Consider the following 21501-nt stretch of genomic DNA (forward strand, 5'->3'; position numbering starts at 1 on the left):
AACCAACACCACCATTGAACTCCCCTCACCGTCCGCAACAAAACCCCTCAATCGATTCGATGATCGGCCACTATCACTTCGGCGACCGCCGCCGCCGCCGTCTTCTCCGGCGAGCTTTGTTTTGAGAAAGGAGGCCAATTTCTCGAAGCTCTTGATCTCCTCTTCCTAAATCCAAGGTCAAATCATTGTTTAGAGCTTTGATGGCCACTGAATCCAAGCTCTGAAGTGCTAAGAGTCGCCTTTAGATTCAAATGAAACAACTTGATCGCATTAAACAGAAAAATCATCATTCTTATTGATTTTGGACTAAGCATAATAACAAACAACATGTGGGCTAGAAGAATTGGCAAAAATGATAGAACGGAAAAATCATCAAGCCAAGGCATACATACCCGAGTCATAGCCACGGCAGCACAAGCAAGATTGAGCTTGGTCTTGAGATTAGCATGGTAATCCTCAGAATCAATAAGAACTGGAACGGTTGGATCATTTTTATTTTTGACATCAACCATTGAAGATGAAGAAGAGGAAGAAGGAGAAGTAGAAGAACAAGGTTGTTCAGCCGCCATAGAAGAAGAAGCTTCCTTCAGAAACTACTGAAAAGCCCACTCTGAAGCACTCCGATTCATCTTTCCCGGTTCAATGGGGTTTTGACTTTGGTAAGGGAGATGTTGATGAAGAAGATGATGATGAAGGATGAATTTTTGGGTTAAGATAAAGCTTAATCTCTTTTTCAGAATGTGAAAACCCTAAAACGCACAAAAAATAAATTTCATGAAATTGGATTACCACTTAACGAAATTACAAAAATGTTAGGACCATAACATAATTAATACAAATATATATTTTTTTCTTCTGTTTTTCGTTATTTTTTAAAAAGAAAAATAAAGAAGTCAAAGTTTACGGTCAAAGCAACTCCTATTGGTCCACATCACTAAGGTATGATACAATTGTGGTATGGTAGTATTTACCTTCTTAGAATAGAAAGCGTTTTTGTTTGATGTTACCACTTTTCTAACATTTCTTCATTATTTCCCTCTACGGATATAGAAAAAGTTATAAATTGAAAAAAAAATTGCATTCATTTAAATTTTAGGATTAAATATGTTTTAGATCTCTGATTTTATAAAATCTCGTTGAAAAATATCTTTAAATATTATCTATGAGAATTTTTTTAATCAAATTAAATCATTGTGAATATGTGTCATTAGTTTTCACTAGAAAATTGTTCTCGTGATGAGCATCATGAACACGTGAATTTTTTCACATCAATTTTAATCCTACTAAATTTTTTCGCCATTGTCACTCCCATACTTCGCAAAACTTCCATTCAAGTTAAAACATCTCACGTAGCCATTTGCACGACCTTGTGATTTGGAAGAGGATGAGGCATACAGAAATGAGATCATGGTGGTCTGGTTTTAGGGAAGAAGATGGACGAAGAGGAAGAAGAAGTTCAACGTTGACAGCAAAGTTTGGAGGAAGGGGGGGGGGGTCAATAATTGTGGGTTGATTTAAAGGAAGAAGATGAAGTTGATCAGAGTTTTTGGTTTGGGGATTATGATCTAGGTAAGTTGTACGGAAGAAAATGGAGGAATAAAATGAATGTGGAAGAGAAAGAAGAAGGAGGAAGAGGAAGGATTTAATGTGATTTAAAAAATGTTAGGGACTTTAAATGATACTAAAAATTTCATGACACTTTAGAAGATGGACTTTTGAAGTGGTTTTAGTGTAATTTCTCTAGAAAAATGAGATACATGCTTTGAGAAGGTTAGTTTTTGGTGTGTAGTTCATCTTATGTCCATCTTAGGATACAATCACTTGCCCCTTCTTCTCTAGTCTCTGCTAATTTTAGCTCAATTTGTAGGATTTGTCAGTTACTAAATTTGGCTAGAGTGGTTCTCCAACTAAATTTACATTTTAAGCTTACTTTCTTTTCCTTCTTTTTTTTTTACCTGTTATAGAAGATGTGTATCGACCTATGCTGTAAGCAATAGCTGACAGGACAAGATATATCGTGCAAGAAAAGACTACCTATGCTGTAAGTTTTCTCTCTTTGTTTCTACTTTCTACTGTTGTTACTTATCTGTAAGGTTTCTAGAAAGTTTCCTGCTATAATCTCAGTTTCTCAAGCTTTCATTTTCAGGTTGTATGGAGTACTCTCCAAAATATAGCATTGATTTCTTTCCTAATTGATATTACTCTATTTGGATGGGCAACCAAGCAAGTTATAAATGTTATTCAGGTTGGTTCATGATACATTTATGCTTGATATTTAGATGATGATTGATGAGGTGTTGTATAATGTATCTATCTAGCTTTTTTACCAACCCCTACCCCATAATGAAATGAGGAAGAAGAAAAGAAGCAAAGCATGTAAGAGAAGAAAAGAAAATCCAAACTCCAAAGAAAACCGAGCGGAACTTAATTGTCTATATTTTTCAGTTTGGAATATTCATCTTGACAGAGTAATGGGAAATTTGTATCCTTTGAGAATTTCATGAATTTTGTTTTATACGGGAAATATGTGCCGATTACGGCTTACAAATTTGTATGATTTGATTTTCAATCTATTGCTAGTTCATTGTTTCCTCACATTTGGCTTGCTATATGTCAATTTTTGTTTGAATGTCTGAGGTTATGCTACTAATTCTGCACAAGGGGTGGGAGAAGTGAGCTTTTGTATTTTTTTTTCTTCCTATGAGATCATGACTAAGTAAGCTATGAAATTTGTTTTCCATGGACTGAGGATAATTTTGGCAGTTGCAGAATGAAATGTTCTCCTTGAATCTCATTTTTAGTAACTTTTTATATATTATGAAGCAGATTGAAATTCCTGAGAATGATTTGCAGGATAAATGCAAGAAAGCAAACAGGAGCTGCGCAAAAGGAAGGGAAGAGAAGCAAGATTCTAAGGTGGCTGCTACTTCTTTTCAATCTTTACTTGTAGAGTCAATCAAATATCTTTTGGTATTTCTTTCTTTATGCAGTATTGTTACTCTTATCCAGAGCAATTTTTTGTTTTCTTATCAAGAGCAATAGAGCTTTATTAATTCATATTATGTGCATTTAAATATTAATATTTGTAGGATGTTTAGAAAACCTCTTTAAATGGTTAACAAGTAAACTCCGCAATTAAATGATGTTAAAAATAAGTAGCCAAGGGAGGTTTAAAGCTGTAAATAATCTCTTGCATTTAAGGGAGGTTGAAAACTCCCGTTAAAAAAAGCTTGCGGATAAGGGAGGTTTAAAACCCCCGCTAAATGCATATGCAGGTACCAGGGTTTGCTAAAAAACGCCGCTAATAATTTGTGGGGAGTGTAACTTCGGGATTTTTCAAAACCCCCGCTAAGTAACTCGCGGGGGTTGAAAACCCCCACTAAATGAAAAAAAAAACCCCACTAAATAACTTTTTTTTTTTTTGTAGTGCATGTAATGACTCCAACTAAAATTTAACAAATACTTACTGTCAAACCCATTTCCAGCTCCATCTTTAAAGTTGATAGATAATCATGTAGGACACTCTAACACTAGCAATATCGTGCATGTTTGGTTTTCAGTTAGAAAGTCCGTTTGAAGCATTGGAATTCGAGATCAGGATTTCCAATGCACATTCAGCCAACGGAATGCACTTGTTGGGTTGAGTGAATGTGCTTTCACACTCACCCAACTGAAAACCAAACAGGCTCGATATCATCATTGGAAGAAAAACTAATACATTATACATCAAGGAAAGTATATAAAATGCTCTTGCATATTTTGTGGCTAGCAAGAAACATGAATATAAATCTTATTTGACACATTCTAAGATTTTATCTTCGAATAATACTGACTAATTGGAAATGCTAATTGTTTTAGCCCAAACACTTGTCCATTCAAATTGCCTTTGATTTTTTTGAGTAAACAAGACATCAAATATATTCATTTTTCCTTGCCACTTCCCATTCATGTACCAGACATTCTACATATAGTTCATAATTTTTTTCAAAATGAAAGTTGAATTAGAACAAAAAGATAAAAGGGGTAGGAGACAAATGCTTACTTGTCAGGCATCTTCATTTCCTTCCTCAAAGTCACCACCAGGGAGTGTTAGTAGGCTTTCTTTATACATATCAAAATATTTCAGAGAAAATTTGTCATCAATTCCATATGCATGACTCTCAAGCAGTTCCCCTTCATCATTATATTTCTGCAATCCTCCAGTGTCATCTGCTCCCAAAACACCACCACCTTCAATGGACCATATTGGCAAAAAGCGCTTGGGGGCATTAACAGAGATAACAAAAGTTTTAGTCCAAGAATCCTGCACTTTATACTCTTTCATGACCCATATCTCAGTCATTTCATAGTCATAATGACCTTCCTCCGGAAAATTTACACCTTCAGCCGAATAACATAGACTAAGACATCCTCCCAGTACACCCAAATGATATCCAGCATAACTCACCAATTTCTCATTCAACTCATATGAGAAAGGAATCTCTGTCAAACTCCTTTCCAGCAGATCAAATGCAATGATTACACAGTCTATTTCCTCAGATGTAACCACCCAATGCAGGGTCTGATTCAAATACAAACCAGTTAGTGTCCAAGGTCCACCAATTGCCATATACTCAACTTGATCACCATAAAAGGAGGGTACATTGGTTTTCAAAGACAAAACCCCAATTCGATTAGTCACCTGAGAAGGATGAAATTCACCCAATCTTATTAGAACAAACAAGTAGTCATCCTTTGATGGGTCATACCCAAAACCATGCAGATCACTGTCTAACAAATAATAAGGTGGGATTGTGTGGGTTGATGGGCCATCCCTAAAACAATACAGAGAACTAGATAACAAATCAAAATGTGAAATATTTGGGGTTAATAATGGGTCATACCATGAATCCCAGTGATCATAGGAAAGTGGAACTTTTCTGTGACAACCAGTTGAAGGGTTCCATACAATGAGATCATCCAATGATGGAGCAAGCTTCTTGGCTAAGAGAAGAATCCCTCTGCAAGAACCCAAGGTACGAAAATATGGGGCTGGGAATTTGAGGGTTACAACAGCAGAAGGGTTGCCAAGTGATGGTTGTAAATCCAGTGATTCAACATCAGAATCATGGTTGATTCTGTTGAGAAGGAGACGGTGGGTGGGTGCAGCAGCTAGGTGAAAATGGGCTTTGGCGAAATGGGGATTTGAAATGAAAGAGCGCCATGTAGGAGACACAGCTTTGAAGCGCATAAGAGACTTCACTGGTTGCCTTAGCAGAATGTCAACCATCAAATCGTGAGGAAGAACGCAGTTGAGATCCTCCTTCACCTTCATCATCATCATCTTGTTCTTCAACGTTTCAGTTCACTAGGGCATAGAGGGTGTGACTGTGAGTGTTCTATGCATAGAGAGGGTTACTATATAGGCTGCGTTGTGGTTACTTAAGACTTTCCAATATGTGAGTGAAGCGTTGAGTTGAACGTGCTTTTTTAAGGTGCCCACTAGGTGGGAAAGTAAGAAACTGGTCCACCAGTGGACCACCCCTAAATACTATTGGATTAGAGAATCTTGAAATATTTTTTAAATCAACGGTTAGGATTTCTTGAAAACTAAAAAGGTAAAAATGTAAAGTGTTATACACTTCTCTCTCTTCCTCTCCTTCCTTTACTTTCCCAGGGAATTCAACCACCAGTCCATTGTCAAGACCTCCATAGCCAAAGCCAAACCATGCATCCTTCAATCCCTCCATCATCATTCACAAATAATTTCACAAATAAACTTAGGGGTGTAAGCGGGTATGGTCCGATCCGCGAATCCGATCAAACCGATCCGATCCGAACACATTATGGTGGATTGGATTGGATCATTGGTTTGGTTCGGATTTTTTTTACTAAATCCGATCACCATCGGTTCGAGTATCGGATTTGGGGATTGAAAAACCGATCAATCCGAACCAACCCAATGAATTGAGAATTTTCTTACATTAAACTCAAACATTTTCAACTCATTACATTACATATTTATATTTGTATTAGAGATTTTTTTTTTTGAAATGATATTAGAGATGTTAGTTTTATTTGGATTATATGAATTATGTCATTATTGAATGTTATGTTCTTTAAAAATATTGGATTTTTCTATATTTTTTATAATTTTGCACGTTTTTAGAATAATTTTCATGCATATTTCCAAATAATATTTTTTTATTTAGAATCCGACCATCCGAACCGAACCAATCCAATTGAGATCGGGTTGGTTTGGTTCGGTTTTAAAAGTAAAAATCATGAAATCCGAACCAACCCAAACCGAACATGTTTGATTGGTTCGGATATTTAACCACCCTAAATCCGAACCAATCCGGTCCGATTACACCCCTAAATAAACTGATTTATTCTAAGAGGAAACAGAAATAAACTTCCAGAAGTCAATTCCAAAACAACTGAAGCAATCCCAAAATAAATTCCGGAAATCAAAATAATCAGATCTGAAGCAATCTCAAAATACATACCAGAAATCAATTCCAAAAATCAATTCATACAGAAAACTCAAAATAATTCCAAAAAATACATAAGCTTGGGGTTAAATCTAGTGGTGGCACTATATTCTTGGCAGAAATCCCTGTGAGAGCACAACCCACTTCCCACAGTAACATTTAACAGTGGCGCAAATCAACAAAGAGACCACCGTGGCTTCAATCGACACTGAGTTATGGTGAAGAAACAGAGGAAACACGAAGAGGAAAAAGCTCCGCCATGAAACCCAGTTTTCTGGCAAACTCCGGCGACCTGAAAACGCGTTTTCCCGTACACTCTGATGTCGTTTGGCCACGAAACCACTACCATGACGACCGTCAACGCGAGGAGAAGAAGCATCACTGGCCCCTTTGCTGTCTCCGCCGCTTCGCCGTCATGCCTCCGCCGTCTCCGGTCGTCTTCTCAGGCGAGCTCTACTGAAAAAGGAAGACACTTCCTCGAAGGTCTCGACCTTCTCTCTTCGAATCTAAAGTCAGATCATGGAAAAGAGGGACCTATCCATCAATTTCAGGCTGCCCCCTTTCCAAACCCTAACTTTCCTCTTGTTAATACAACTCTGACCTGGACAAACCCAGAAATCATCCAATCCTCTCTCCTAACCCCTACATCAGACCGTGAATCTCCCACACTTTCTGCGTTTTTTTTGGTACAGAGTTTGATTTGTGAGTTTGGTTAAGATGAAGATGAACTTGTTCTTGTCTGAGTTTGAGCCCTAGGCTCCTAGGCAGCTATATGACGGCAGTGGGTGGATTCTTGTATCTTGGTTGGTTATGGCGGAGGAGATGAGAGTTTTGAGGTCCTGCGTGCTGGTAGAGGAGGGAGGATTTGATCTGGTGTTGTGGGTCTAACCGTCTAGATCTGGTGAAGGGGAGAAAGATTTAGGGTTTAATATTTTTAAATAGGTAAATTACTAAAAAGACCCTTGGTCCACCGGTGGACTAGTTTCTTACTTCCCCACTCTAGTGGGCACCCTTTTTTAAGCAATAAAATGCACACTCTTATCACACTCACATCATGGAAGAATTAAGAGAATTTAGGTAAAAACGAGTGTGTGTTTGGTAACGCGTTTGAAGCTCTTGGAATCACGTTTGAGAAGTCAAACGCGGATCCCGCCCAAAGAGATATGTTTGGATACTCATGCATAATCAATTTCACCTTCCGGATCAGATTTCGGTTGACGCGTTTGAGACTAGCTTCTTTTGAGATACTCAATTCTCTCATCACAAGGTTTTCCCTTTCCTCTTTTTCCTTTAATACCCATTTTTCTCTTCATTCTGTTGTGATGTTTACTGTAGTTGACTTGACTAGTTGAGCCATCAAATTAGAAAATCAAACCTTCATAGTTCTTCTTTTTGTTAGAACAAATTGGAGAACGAAATTGAATTCCGTTGTAAACTTTCTCATCTTATTCAATCACAAGTTTAGGTATTTATAATGCTAGGCTAAACGCGTACATTTATACAAACTAAAACTAAAACTACATCTACAACTACGAGTGTGGCAACTTACTAATGTCATTGGCAACTTGCCAATGCTATTGGTATGAATACAACTATTGGGATGGGAGGGTGGGTAGCTCACGCTAAGGATAATTACAGGTGATGAGTCGGTACTAATTTACTAATAACTAACATTTGTTGTGAAAATAACAATTAGTAGCAGATTTTAAGCTAAGCTCACTAATCTGGCCCAACATAAATGAAATGTTATCATTAATGAAATCTAAATATTATTCATATATATATAATAATTAATTTAGTGAACTTAAATTATAAATAAATTCATACTAATATAAAGTTAAAAAATAATACAAGCCATGTATAATGTTTAAATTAATTAGTTTTTCGATGTATCAAAAACTAATGTTTAAGTTAATTTTGCTATAATATTTTCTTTTTTTAATAGAACATGTTGACATTAGTTGACCCATCATCCATGTGTAGCTCTGTCTATTAGGAAAAACCATTTTGTTGTTGGAACCATCAACAACACTGGGAATATAATGGAGGACGTGATGAGAGTGGTTCACCAGAAAAAAAAAAATGGTGGGAGAAAGGACGAGGAGGAAGAAGAATAATGACTAAATTTGATAAAAGAGAATTTGAAGAGTAATTTTAATAAAAACGATAAACATTAATATTATTTCTTAATATATGTATCAACATTTTAACGTGACAAATAATAAAGAATAAAGAGAGTAACAATTATATTGTGAGTTAAAAAAAAAAACAATTACGTTGTGTAGAAAAAGAGTTAACTTTGTTTCTCATCTACTCTCTCTGTTCCTAATTATAAGACCTAATATAAAAAAATTGCGCTTATTAAAAAAACATTAAATGTGTCTAATTAGTGTATTTATTTTTTAAAAATGCATACATTCTTCCATATTTACCCTTTGTCATTTTCTCTCACTAATTAATGGTGAGGGGTAATTAAAACTTTAGAATTGAAAACACACAATTAATGTGAGAAGTATATATGGAAGAGTCTAATACTTTTTACTAGATTATTGTAAAAAATCTTATATTTAGAAACAAGAAAAATCTAAAACTATGTCTTATAATTAGGAACAGAGAAAGAGAGTATAAAATAGAGGTCAATTTGAATTTGTTATTACAAAAAAAAAAATAGAAAAGAAAATCATCAATATTAATAAAATGTATGAGAATAATCTGTTAATGAACTACTACCTCCATTTCTATATAACCGTCCACTTTGAGAATTTTTTTTTTTGTTCTTATACATCTGTCCACTGACAATTTCAAGGTAACATTAAATAATTTTTTCCAATATTACCCTGATGTTAATACTCCATAGTTTTTATCAATTACAATAATTGATTTTCCACTATGTACCGTTTCCAAGATAATTTAAACTGCACAATCTATCTATCTATACTTATATTAAATCACTAACTTTTCAAGGACCCGCTTTCCAAGGAATAAATTACAATATTTTATTCCCCCACAATGCACCACAAAGTGACACGTGTCCCCACAATCCCCCGCTTTCACTCACTTGGCTTCACCCACACGAGTTCTTCTCCACCACTTCGAGTCCCTCCACTGCCGCCGTCATCATCCGTCTGCTTCCCCTCCCCCTCTCTGTCGCGTTTGCAGTCCCCCACTCCTGGTGAAACTTCCTCTCTCAATCCCTAAATTGCATTCGCGTTCCTACCTCTCTCTGAAGCTTCCCCGTGCCTCTTTGCCCAAGGAATCAATTCAACCTTGGTGCAGCAACGATCCCTCTCCCCGTATGTGCTATCCTCTCTCTTCTCTTTCTGCTTCACTTTTTCTTCTACCTATTCAATTGTTTTGTGAATCCCTTTTCCTTTGGATTTTTTATCGACATTTTTTTTTCTGGGCAGCAACGATCTCTCTCCGCGTAAGCTGAGAGAAGTTGTGGAACATATTTGTTTCCTCAAATCCTGTGTTAGAAGCATCTTGATTTTTTTATTTTGTTTTTTCTATAATTTATTGGCTGGTCCTGTTGAAACATGTGTTAACAAGGTCTTCTTTGGTGTCGACAGGTCATGGAGTGCAGCTACTGCTCAGTTTTTTTAAGTTGGATTCATTGATTGCAATATTATATGTCTCCTTTGAGATTCTTGATTTTTTTTAGTTGCAGTGTACATTTGTCCCTTTGCTTTCTGGTCTGGGAGTAACAACTTCTGTACTTTTTTTTAGTTTGTGATATTTAAGAAAGTTTTATGACTGGTTATTCTTTTCCCTTCAATGCTCCCTATTTTTTTCCCACATACTTTATGACTGATTATTGTTTTGACTGATTAGTTTCAAATTAGTTGTAAGTTCATATTGTTTCTTTTAAGTATTATCTCTTATGGTAACTCATTTCCTTCATGAATTGTCAGGTTGAGCTTTTCTCAAGTCTTTTCCATGAATTTTTTTTGGATTTGTTTATCTCATTAGGTTAATTTTCGTTGGTGGTCTATCAAATCATTTTTTGGCTTTTTGTTTTGTGGTCAAAGTAGATGAGTAATTTAATTTCCAACCTCCATGTTGGAGAGGTTAAAATTCAATTGGTTGGTTTATGTTTCATATTGGTTTAAAGGGATGATAACGCTCTTGATTATACCCTCCAGGTATTATGGGGAAAATGCTCACTGCTCTGAACATTTTTAGCTTAATTGCTGCAAAAGCCTGTTCAGTTTTCAAGGTTGTTAGATATGAGAAAGATAAAGAAAACACTTAGTGGACTGATTAGTAGTCTCAGTTATGCAAATAAGCTGCAATAAATTCCTGTTAGTTGACTCTTGATTATTTTCTTGAAATGATTAGTATGTAAACAATGTGTAGAAAATTAATTTGTTTTCTTCTAATCCTCTTTGATTTGAATGGTTTGCAGGTTTATAATGTAATCCTTATTGCAGAAGAAAAATTGATTGGCATTGCTCAATGGGTCTTTTAGCAGCAAAATAGTTGAACGAGAGGAGAGTTTGAACATTGTCGGATACCTCAAATTTTGAACACTGTCACATTGTCATTTGTTTCAATTGGCAATGCTTAAGTAGATCCTCCAATGGGATTTTGAGGGGTTTATTGTTATTTCTTCAATTTATTGGCTGGTGCTATTTTGTTTCAATACTCAAATCTTTTCTCTTTTTTAATTTATTTGCAAAAACAAGTACTCCTTCATGCTTCTAATTCTGATTACCAATGTTTCATATTTTGCTCATATAATTCACAGCGCCTCATCTCCATGTCATTAGAAGCATGATCCGAGCTTCATTATTGTTGCAGGCATCATTTGTCTAAATTGAAATTGCTTTGTTGTTTTTAGAGGATTAATTGCAAGTGAATGGTTATGATAATCAAGTGAAATAATGTGTTTGATGTGTAGAAGATTTGAAGTGGAGTGCATTTTATAGGGGCTGATTGAGTGATACTCAATTATGATAAATTATGTTCGGGTTATGTGAGCTGTGAATTTCGTATGAGTTTTTTCTTTCTTTAAGTACATTATTGAGTTATAGATAGGAAGTTAGTTGTGTACAAAAAAGGTAAGGGAAAGATGAAAATCATCCCTTCAAAAACGGTTTGCTTGCATCTTAAAGAACTAATCCATTGGTTCTCTTTTATATATGGATTACTACTACCTTGGAGCTCAATGCTCACTAAGGCGAACAGTTTAACAACAATATTTTATATGTAATTTTTTCGTTTTGAAAATTGATTGAATATTTAGAATTAAATTTGTTACATGTTGTTTGCTACCTCCTTTTTTGCCATTATTTTATTCAATCACCACTTCTTGAAATCACTCTACCTCTTCTCTTCTCTCTTCCAACTTCTTCTCTCCTTCGTTTTCTCTCACCCACTGTCTTCCTCATTAAATCTGGGCCAGCTCTTTCGTCTTCTCCCTTTAGAAATTTTGTATTTAAAATTCAAATTTCTATATACTTTATATTGGCCTTTAATGTTTCCACAATGCATAACATTCATTCGGAACCTGAACCACTTTCAAGTTTCAATCCTTTGAATAAGCTTTTATCAGATTCTCATTATAAGTTGAAAATTACTATATGTAACTTGGGATACAAGATTACGTTGTAGAATTATAAATAATTTTCTAATAAATTCCAATTTTGATATACTTATTATTTTTATTGATTATTTTAAATTGGTAATATACTGGCCTTAATAAAAAATAAGATAATAGCTAACGTTAAATGAAAAGGTAACAATAAGTTAAATATTTTTATTATTAAATATATACTATTATAACTTATTTTAAGTAAAAATATGCCACAAGAATAAAAGATCCTATAAATATATAAATTAATATGAATTAATAAGATGAGATTAAAATTGGTTATTAAAAAATATAACACAAGAACAAAATTCACTGTGCACGGGTAAGAACAATTTGCATGAAATCAATTTCATGTTAAAGCTAATAGAAAAATTCATTTTCAAATAATTTAATTTAAGTGCATTGTTCATAGTTTTAAAATAAACTTACAAGTAATTTTATATATTGGAGATTTTGGTTAATTAATTAATTTTTCCCGAAATCTTTATATTAGTTAAATCGGTGTATGAGAACAAAACACTATAATTGAGTGTTTCAATTTATGTTTTTTTTTAGTTCAAAAAAAATTATGTTTTTTTAATATCTACATCGTTATAATGATTGTTCTTTTATAATCAAAGTATTTATTGATAAATCAAGTACAGTTGTAAACTTCGCCGTGCATTGATACATGCCTCAATAATAAGAGCAAAATCTACTATGCACGGGTTAGAACATTCTACTTGAAAATACTTTCATGTTATAGCTAATAGAAAAAAATATTTTCAAATAAATTAAGTGCATTGTACATATTTTAAAATAAATTTAGGAGTAATTATATTTATCTATGTATTTTGATATCACTTTGTAAGTCCAGAATCTAATAGATCCAAATATATGTATTTACATCTTCAAGGCAACAATTATTTATGTGTCACATGTGCAGAATTAAAGTTTTTGGTTAATCAATTTTTTTTCTCGAAGTATTTATATTGGTTAAATCGGTGTATGATACAAAACACTATAATTAAGTGTCTGAATTAATGTTTTTTTGAATATATACATTTTTTTGAAAATGAAATATATAAATATATTAAAATAAAGATGAGGAATATCTTCACTCAACACAATGATCAAGCCAACAAAAAGTCGGGAAAACACAGCTCATACAACCCAAACCTCTGAATATCTACATCTTTTTTATGATTGTTCTTTCATTTTTAGTATCTTAAATGGTTTGTAATTAAAGTATTTATTGACATATCAAATACAACAGTAAACTTCGCCATGCAGCGCACGGGTAAAAACACTAGTTCTAAATGAAGAGAGAAACGTGGGTATATTAGTCCAATATTGATGAACTAATATATATAAAGCTTACAAAGGGAGGAGTAGTACTATTTAAACGTCTGATGCTACAGATATGGAAAAAAAAAAGAAAATCATAGTATGGTTAGGATTAAGAAACTTAAAATGACTTTCTAAAATTTTTGGATATGGAAGAGTCTGCAACTAAATCAATTGTTGTGATATATTCATGTGCCACTCACACTTAATAGTTAATAGTCTTGGAATCCTTAAGTAGCAATATTTGATTAGCCTTTAATTTTTTTTACTAAAAAACAGAACATAGAAAAAAGGAAAATGGTGTGTGGCACGACGTGGATTCTCGTGCACCACGTACGAAGCATTTTTTGACGGTTTTAAACCGCGAGAAACTGTAGTTCATTTTTTTTGGCTTAATTGCACTTTTGGTCCTCCACGATTACAAAAGCCACGATTTCGATCCCCAACAAAAATCAATTGCATTACGAGTCCCCAACGAATACCTCCGTTTGCAAAATTGGTTTTCCGTCTAAAACTTAACGGTTTTTTGTTGAAGTGAATTTTTTAATTGAAAAAATAATTTTTATTAAAGAACAAATCTAGAAATAATAGAAAAAACATTTAAGATGAAGATGAATTGAAGTGACCCCCCAGAAAAAACATTTAGAAAATTCACTCCCTCAACACCAATCCAGCAACCCAAAAACCCCTCCCCCACACCAACCCAGAAAATCAACTTCTTCCCCAACCTCTGAAGTATGAACCTCCATGACCATGCTTGAGATGAAACCTCAAACGACATCTTCTACTCCTTCTTCTGCTTCCGCTTCTCCTCCTCTTCCATTTTCACCTCTCCCTACAAAACCCAGAATCACAAATCGAGATGCTGCACCAACTCCCACAATCACAGCCACTCCAACGCCCTAACCCAAATCGCACCGCGCCACCAGAACGAAAGATGCAAGTACCAGATCTGAGCTTTGTCGCTTCAAAGGTTGAAGCTTTGTTCAAAGGGGTTTGATCCTGGGTTTTGTTCCAGATCGAAGCTTTCTCTTCCTGGATTTGTCTCCGTCTGAAGCCCTCTTTCTCCTCGCTAAATCGTTGGATCTGAATAGCGATGGCATCAAAGCAAGCATGCGTGTTGGTCAGAAGCCCATTAATGTGCGTGAAGAAGGATCGACGAGGGGAGTGGTGGTGCTGGCCTGGGTTGTTGATCATATCAGAAGAAAAGGGTCCATTGGTGGTGAAGATGGAGATAAAGGTATTTGCTGTGGAAGAAGAAAGAATCTGAAGCATGGGCATGGTGGGTGAATAAAAGAAGAAGAATCCGAAGCAGCAGGGGCAGCAGCAGGGGCACAAGATCAATGGGTATGAAAATGAGAAACAAGGAGATTGTGGGAGAGAGGTCGAGATCGAGATTGATCGGGATCAAGATCAATGGGTATGTCTGAATAGGAATTTCAGTAAAGCTTTCAGATTGGTTCTTTAGAAATTGGGGGGTGCAAGAGGAAGGAAAATGGAAGGAACAAAATTGAAGGTGAAGAAGTGATCTCTGCCCAGATATTGATCAAGTTCAGCGGTGGTATGACATGTGTGATGGTGGTGGCCGGTGGGGGTGAGGAAAGGGTTGGTGGTTCTGGAAAAGTTGAAGAAGGTTGAAGGTGTGGATGGTATTCATGTTTTATGAGTTTTAATTTTAATATTTAATTTTTAATTCTTTTTTAGGAGAGAGAAACGTTTGAAAACTAACGGAATAGAGGGTCCGGACTAAAGTTGCTAACGGAGCATAACGTGGGGGACGCTCCATGCAATAAAATTTTGATGGGGACCGAAATTGTGGCTTTTGTAATCGTGGGGGACCAAAAGTGCAATTAAGCCCTTTTTTTTTTGCAGTTGTAATTTTGTGGCGGTTTGAAACCGCCACAAAATGAGTCTCGTGCACCTCTCGTGCCTGTTTCTCGGGCTACGTAGCATTGCTCTAGAAAAAACAATAATGTTATCTTCACACCTCTCTTTTGAGGTGGAGAGAGGAGAAATGAAGAGAGAGATAGGAAGAAAAGAAAAAGTAAGAGAGAGAAAGTATTAGATGTGATAGATGATAAAAGGAGAGAGATAGAAATAAAAAAAAGGTGGAAATAAAGTGTTTCAAAAATGAGGTGTGTATATATCATTACTAAGGAAATAATTATGAGAGTGGGAGAATATAGTATCAAAGGGCAAAAAGGGAAAACATGTCTTACTTTTATGAAAATTAACACATTTAATTGCTTTACTTAATTTATGTGAACTTTCTCTTCATAAACAGATATATAAGAATGGAGGTTGTATGTTGAGTGTTGACGTGATGTTTAAAAGTCAAAGTCACCACATTGATGTAGGCACCTGATGTAACAATTTTAAGAGCATTAAGAGCATCAATGTGAAAATGTTAAAAATATTTGCAGCCGTTAACTAGTAGGGGTTAAAAACCGCTGCTGTGACAGAAAAATAATTTGCTAGTAAAACAAAACCACCCGTAAAAAACATGTCAATGAGACCTAAGAGAAGAAGTGCATAAAAGTCATGGCCTCACCAAAGCTTAACTTTTAATTACCTGGTTTCTCCTGCATAACTTACTGTCATCCCTAAACTTATGTGCATTGTAACCTAAAAAAAGATATATAAATGCGTATCGAAAATAAATGCCTAATATAGACACGCATGGAGAAGGACGAGCTTCATTGTAGCTCATCTCCTCTCCTTCTATGACACTGATAAGATTTATCAAAAAAATAAGTGACAAAATCACAGTCAAGATGAGATAATCGCAACTTATGATCCCGTATCTTCATAGCAAAATTTTACCTACAGCCTACAGGGGATATTCAAGCCCTTCAACCCAACCATCACCAACTTATTTTCTCCATCTCCTAGCCCGTGCAAGTACTTCTGTTCAGATGCGATAACTTTCACATTTGAGACACCCCTTGGTGGTTCTCCATCTATCTCTATTGCAGCTAGTGTTCTATTTCCATTTAGTCCCAACACATTTATCGTGTCAATAACCCAACCTTTATCTAGAGCAAACTTGCTCTCTTGGACTTTTTCATGCTACAATTCAGTAAGAAGAAGAAATTAAACCTTCTATTGACACATTAAAACTCTGGTTCGTTACCAATAATACATGAAATCAATCAGGGCAGGGGAATCTTCAGATTCATATCGTTATCATCAATCCTTCGTATTGCCTCTGGTTTTCACTCCAATCAAGAGTGTGCCACAGTTCTATCAGTAGATATAGGCTATTCTGACCCTCATTGGATACATACACACACACATTATACATTGTCTATGTTCTTAACCCACATTGGACACACATCATTATGAACTATGAAGAACTGACAATCCGAATTTAAAATTTATACAACCTTCAACCCAATAAAATTTGTACAACCTTGAATCCAGCAATTTAAATATCACTATGACTGTTCAAAAAGTAAAAGAGAAAAACTATCCAGTTAACAAGCTACAAATTAAATTTTTTGAAGCTCTATCATGTATGAAGCTCAACATCAAATGCATAGATCCCTGCTTTTTTCCTTATCCCCATATTTCATTAGTAATTTACTCAGCATGTGTACCCAACTAATTGAGCCAAGTGTGAATGAGAGCAATAGTGTTACATCCAGTGGTTATTTCACAAAATTATGTTCAGGCAAATCAGAAACATAAACAGAACACATTGACAATAAACTATACTGAATTGTCACAGGGGTTGCCAGAACGGGAATCTCAGGCAAATTAAAAACATATTTAACCCACGTAGAAATCTCTCCTGCAAATTAAAAACATATTTAACCCACGTAGAAATCTCTCCTGCAAATTAAAAGGCTCAACTGAGAAATTAACAGCAGACTTATCCACTGTTGAAGAGCTTCAACATATAATTCCATGAATCTCAATAGCCATTTCAAGCAAAGGGTCCATTATTCTGACAGCACTAATGTAATTACTCATTCAATAGGTCCTACTTATTACAAACTACAAAGTATCTTTAGGGATATCATGAAACTATAACAGAAAATCTTATCAGCACTAGATCATTGAGATGAAGTGGTTAAACCAATTACAAGCAAGCTCAATGCATACTACAACTTGATTCCCTCTCACTCCATACCATCTTTAAGCTCCAAGCCTCCAAAATGGCTAAGATCAACAACATCTGCACAACTTAAAGTCAAAACATCTAACAGCACATTAGCTTATAAAAATCAGGAATTGTTTTTGCAAAGAAGACACCCTAAGTAGTTAACTGAAAACCATGTAAAAGAGGTAACAGGAACAAGGGCAATAACAATACCGAGAAGAAAGAACAAGATGATACTAAGTAGCAATGTAGCATGGACTAACTCCAACTAAAATTTGACAAATCCTACTTCCAAGCATTGTTAATTTTAAAATTCCTTTCAAACTCCAATCTTATAGAAATCAGGAAAATGTTTTCTTCACACCCATTTCCACCTCCATCTTTCCATACTTAGAGAGGGATGAGAATAGAAGAGAGAGAAGTGATAGATTTCCATATAGGACATTCAATAACACTAGCAGTATCATCTTTTGAAGAAAAACTAGAACATCAAGGAGAGTGTATAAAATATTCTAACATATTTTATTGCTTGCAAGAAACATGAATAATTATTTATTAACAGAATCCTTCCAGTTTGGCCAAGAAAGAAAAAGAGTACTTGAAATTTTCTCAAGCAAATTGCTGTGACAGAGTATTTATGGAGAACTCACTTTAAAGTTAGATAGTGATAAAGAGGTGAGCCCAAGGACTTCTGAGCCCACATGCCACATCAAACGGGCAATGGACTATAATGTCTCACTTTTTCTCTAAAATAAATTCTCCATATAAAGAAATCAAATGTATTAGTAATAACTGTGTAAATAATGACTACTAGTAGTAGTAGGGTCAAGGGTGGGCACATAATATAAGGCATATTAATTCCATGGGTAAAGTTATTTAGAATAGTGTCATGCGTGCATTTTCTGAGTGTTTATGTTTATTTTGGACCTTGTTTTATAAAATGTTGAGCTAATGCAGGACAATGTTAGTTTGTGTTGGTAATCAAAGCACTGCTAGTAACTGCTATGATACTTTATACAAACAGGTGATGAGTCCATTTAGTTGCCTGCTACTCTGCTTGATTGATGCAATGCATGGCAGACTAATTTGACCTACAAAGTTGCATAAGATCGTGAAACTTGTGATAGTCTAATTGTATAAAGTTTGATTATTACATAGACTACAAAAGAAACAAGTTGAGAGATATGACTCTTGCTGTTTCTCATGTTCAAACTCATGAGCAAGTTGATGAAATTCTCACTAAGCTCCATCTAAACAAAGATACTTAGAACTAAAATATAAACTCAGCAGTTTCGAAACCATCACTTCTCTCAGTTCAAGGGGGGAATACTAGTGATATAGTTAGTCTCTATTACATAATGAAAGATGAATTAAAACAAAAAGGTAACAAGGGTTGGAGACAAATGCTTACTTGTCAGGCATCTACATTTTCTTCCTCAACGTCACCAGGGAGGGTTAGTAGGCTTTCTCTATACATGTTGAGAAATTGTAGTGCACCTTTGTCGTCATCCAGTCCATCTGTGTAATTCTCAGTCAGTTCAGTCAGTTCACCCTCAGCATTAAATTTCCTGAATGTTCCACTCTCATCAGATCCGAAAACACCACCACCTTCAGTGGAAAACAATGGAAAAAACTTGCTGCCAACAAGGTCATGAATTGTCAAAACAAACAATTTACTCCAAGAATCTTTCATGACCCATATCTCAGCCACTTCATGGCCACCACCTCCACTCGAGTAACACACACTAAGACACCCTCCCAATACCCTCAAACAACCTCGGCCATGAGTTGCCAATTCCGCTGCCAAATCAGGTGAAAAAGGAATCTTCGAAAAGCTTCTTTTCACCAAATCAAAGGCAAGGACTAGATGATGCTGTGTAGCCTTGGATTTAACCAGCCAATGTAGAGACTCATCCAAGAAAACCCCACATTGGGACTCATGTCCAGCTTCCAGATATTGAACAACACGATAGTAATAAAAGGAGGGTACATTGGTTTTCAGAGATAAAACATCAATTTGACACCGTTCTTCGAGCAATCGAACACCCAATCGGATTAGAACAAGCACATAATCATCCTTCGATTGGTCATACCCAAAACCATAGAGTGAATTAAACAAACCACCAAGAAAGATCGCTGGAATTTCTCTGTGAGCATCAGTTGATGGATTCCACAGGATGAGATCATTTGTTGGACACAACCTCTTGGTTAACAGAACAAACCCTCTGCAAGAACCCAGGGATTGAAAAAAGGGGGCAGTGTAGGGTGGGAATTTGAGGTTTACCACAGCAGAATCGTCGTGAAGCGATGCTTGTAAATCCAATGATTGAATTTCAGAACCATCATTGATTCTTTTGAGAAGAAGACGGTGAGTGGGTGCACCAGCTAGGTCAAAATGTGATTTACCAAATTCGGGATCGGAAATCAGAGACCGCCACGATTTGCAGACGCATTTGAAACGGAGGAGAGATCGAACAGGTAACCTCACCAGAATCAGTGGAATCAAATCGATAGGGAGAGCATTGAAGCACGGGTCCATCATGCTTCTTCTTCTTCTTCTTCTTCTTCTTCTTCTTGTTCAATGTTTCAGTAGCAAAGAGAGGGTGTTCTGCGAGCAAACGAGGTAGCGACAATGGCTCCGTGAGCGGTTACGACTTGAATGGAAGGTTGGTGAAGTATGGGAGTGGCAATGGCGTTGCGGCGGAAGAAGATTTTGCTGCTGAAATGAGGAAGAAGATATTGGAGGAGAAGAGGTGGCGGTTGCGCCGGTTGAGGTGGTGATTGCGGCGGTTGCGCCTACGGGTGGCAATGGCGTGGTGGCAGAAGAAAGACACCTCGAAAATGAGGAAGAAGAGGTGGCGGTTGCTCCAGTTGAGGTGGTGGTTGCGGCGGTTGAGGTGGCGGTTACGCCGCCACTGTACAGAGAACCTTCATTTGAAGACTTATTTTTCTTGATAAAATGTGAATTAATGAAGCTCAATTGATAATTACAGTATTTATACAGTGAATAACTCAACCTTAGAGTCTAACTAACTCAACCAATTGCTAACTGCCCCTAACTGAATGCTAACTACCCTTAACTGAATCCTACCAAAAAACCAACTGAATGCAAGGCTCTTAAAAACCCATTAACCATTTTCATTTTCTGCGTTTTCTTCATTTTTTTAGTCTTCAAGTCAAGCCACTTGCTTTGTTCGTATAATAAGTTATAGTTTGTTTGGATTAACTTCACTTTCCTCAGAATCGATTATGCTATTTAAAAGCTACTCAAAGAAAATTTTCCACATCATTAATTCTTCCTTCAAAATCAAGGAGAAAGGTAGAAGAAACCTTCAATCAAAGTATAATTCTTACTCAATGAATGTGCTTACAGAAGAGGAACACTTTATAGTGTTGATTATTGAGTAACTACCCTAACTAATTTTGTTTAAACATAACTAACTATCCAGCTGTAATGCCAGCTCATCTAATCACTCTAACCGACTCTAACTAATCAAAGTATTATTACATTTGAGATCCCTGAACTTTCTTACTTTGTCATTTCTAGTCCCTATTCTTTTACATCAGTTATAATGGTATTTCGATACATGACACTTTTATTCCCATTGAAGTTTCATTTTCCCCTTTATATGAAGCAAAGTCCCACTTATTCTTAGATTGTGTCAAATGGAGATCTTTTTTCTCCCATTAAAGATTGAATCTTCCCCTTCCTTCCTTTCAATTTCTTCTTTTATAGAAATATTTTGCGATTTATTTTGTATGCCTCTCCTAAATTTGATAATTCTTTTCATCAAGGATTTATAAGAACAATGGTTATCTTATTCTATCATGCAACGGAGGACTCAAGAGGCTTATCTAAAAAAAAAAAACAGAGGACTCAAGAGAAGAGTTGGACCTGCTCATTCCCTTATTAGGTGGTCTAATATCTCGTACTATAAAAATCAAGTCTTTGTTGGTTCAAATTATCTTTGCAGTTACTTTGACTTGGTGTGTTATTGTAACTA

General features: G+C 35.7%; 2 protein-coding genes across 4 annotated transcripts; both read right to left on the reverse strand.

Moving 5' to 3' along the window:
* Window positions 1-4045: 4045 nt before the first annotated feature.
* On the reverse strand, window positions 4046-5323 carry LOC130716796 (F-box/kelch-repeat protein At3g23880-like). The gene has a single exon (XM_057566804.1). It carries the CDS (start codon window positions 5321-5323, stop codon window positions 4046-4048), a length of 1278 nt encoding a protein of 425 aa, XP_057422787.1.
* Window positions 5324-17297: 11974 nt separating this feature from the next.
* LOC130728677 (F-box/kelch-repeat protein At3g23880-like) lies at window positions 17298-20547 on the reverse strand. Of its 3 annotated transcripts, none has more exons than XM_057580218.1 (2): window positions 18909-20547; window positions 17298-17596 (listed from the first exon to the last, which is right to left on the reverse strand). In XM_057580218.1, exon 1 carries the CDS (start codon window positions 20037-20039, stop codon window positions 18912-18914), a length of 1128 nt encoding a protein of 375 aa, XP_057436201.1. In that variant the 5' UTR covers window positions 20040-20547; the 3' UTR covers window positions 17298-17596; window positions 18909-18911. The 3 variants fall into 3 exon arrangements, with proteins under 3 accessions (XP_057436201.1, XP_057436200.1, XP_057436199.1); XM_057580217.1 differs by having other exon boundaries at window positions 17298-17572; window positions 18909-20543; XM_057580216.1 differs by having other exon boundaries at window positions 17298-17580; window positions 18909-20543.
* Between the last annotated feature and the right edge of the window lie 954 nt (window positions 20548-21501).

This window comes from Lotus japonicus, chromosome 1 (assembly GCF_012489685.1).
Source record: "Lotus japonicus ecotype B-129 chromosome 1, LjGifu_v1.2".
Lineage (NCBI taxonomy): Eukaryota > Viridiplantae > Streptophyta > Magnoliopsida > Fabales > Fabaceae > Lotus > Lotus japonicus.

Bases quoted from the DNA above. Each gene is read 5' to 3' on its own strand.
- LOC130716796 (XM_057566804.1), bottom strand. From the start codon at position 5,323: ATGATGATGATGAAGGTGAAGGAGGATCTCAACTGCGTTCTTCCTCAC.
- LOC130728677 (XM_057580218.1), bottom strand. From the start codon at position 20,039: ATGATGGACCCGTGCTTCAATGCTCTCCCTATCGATTTGATTCCACTG.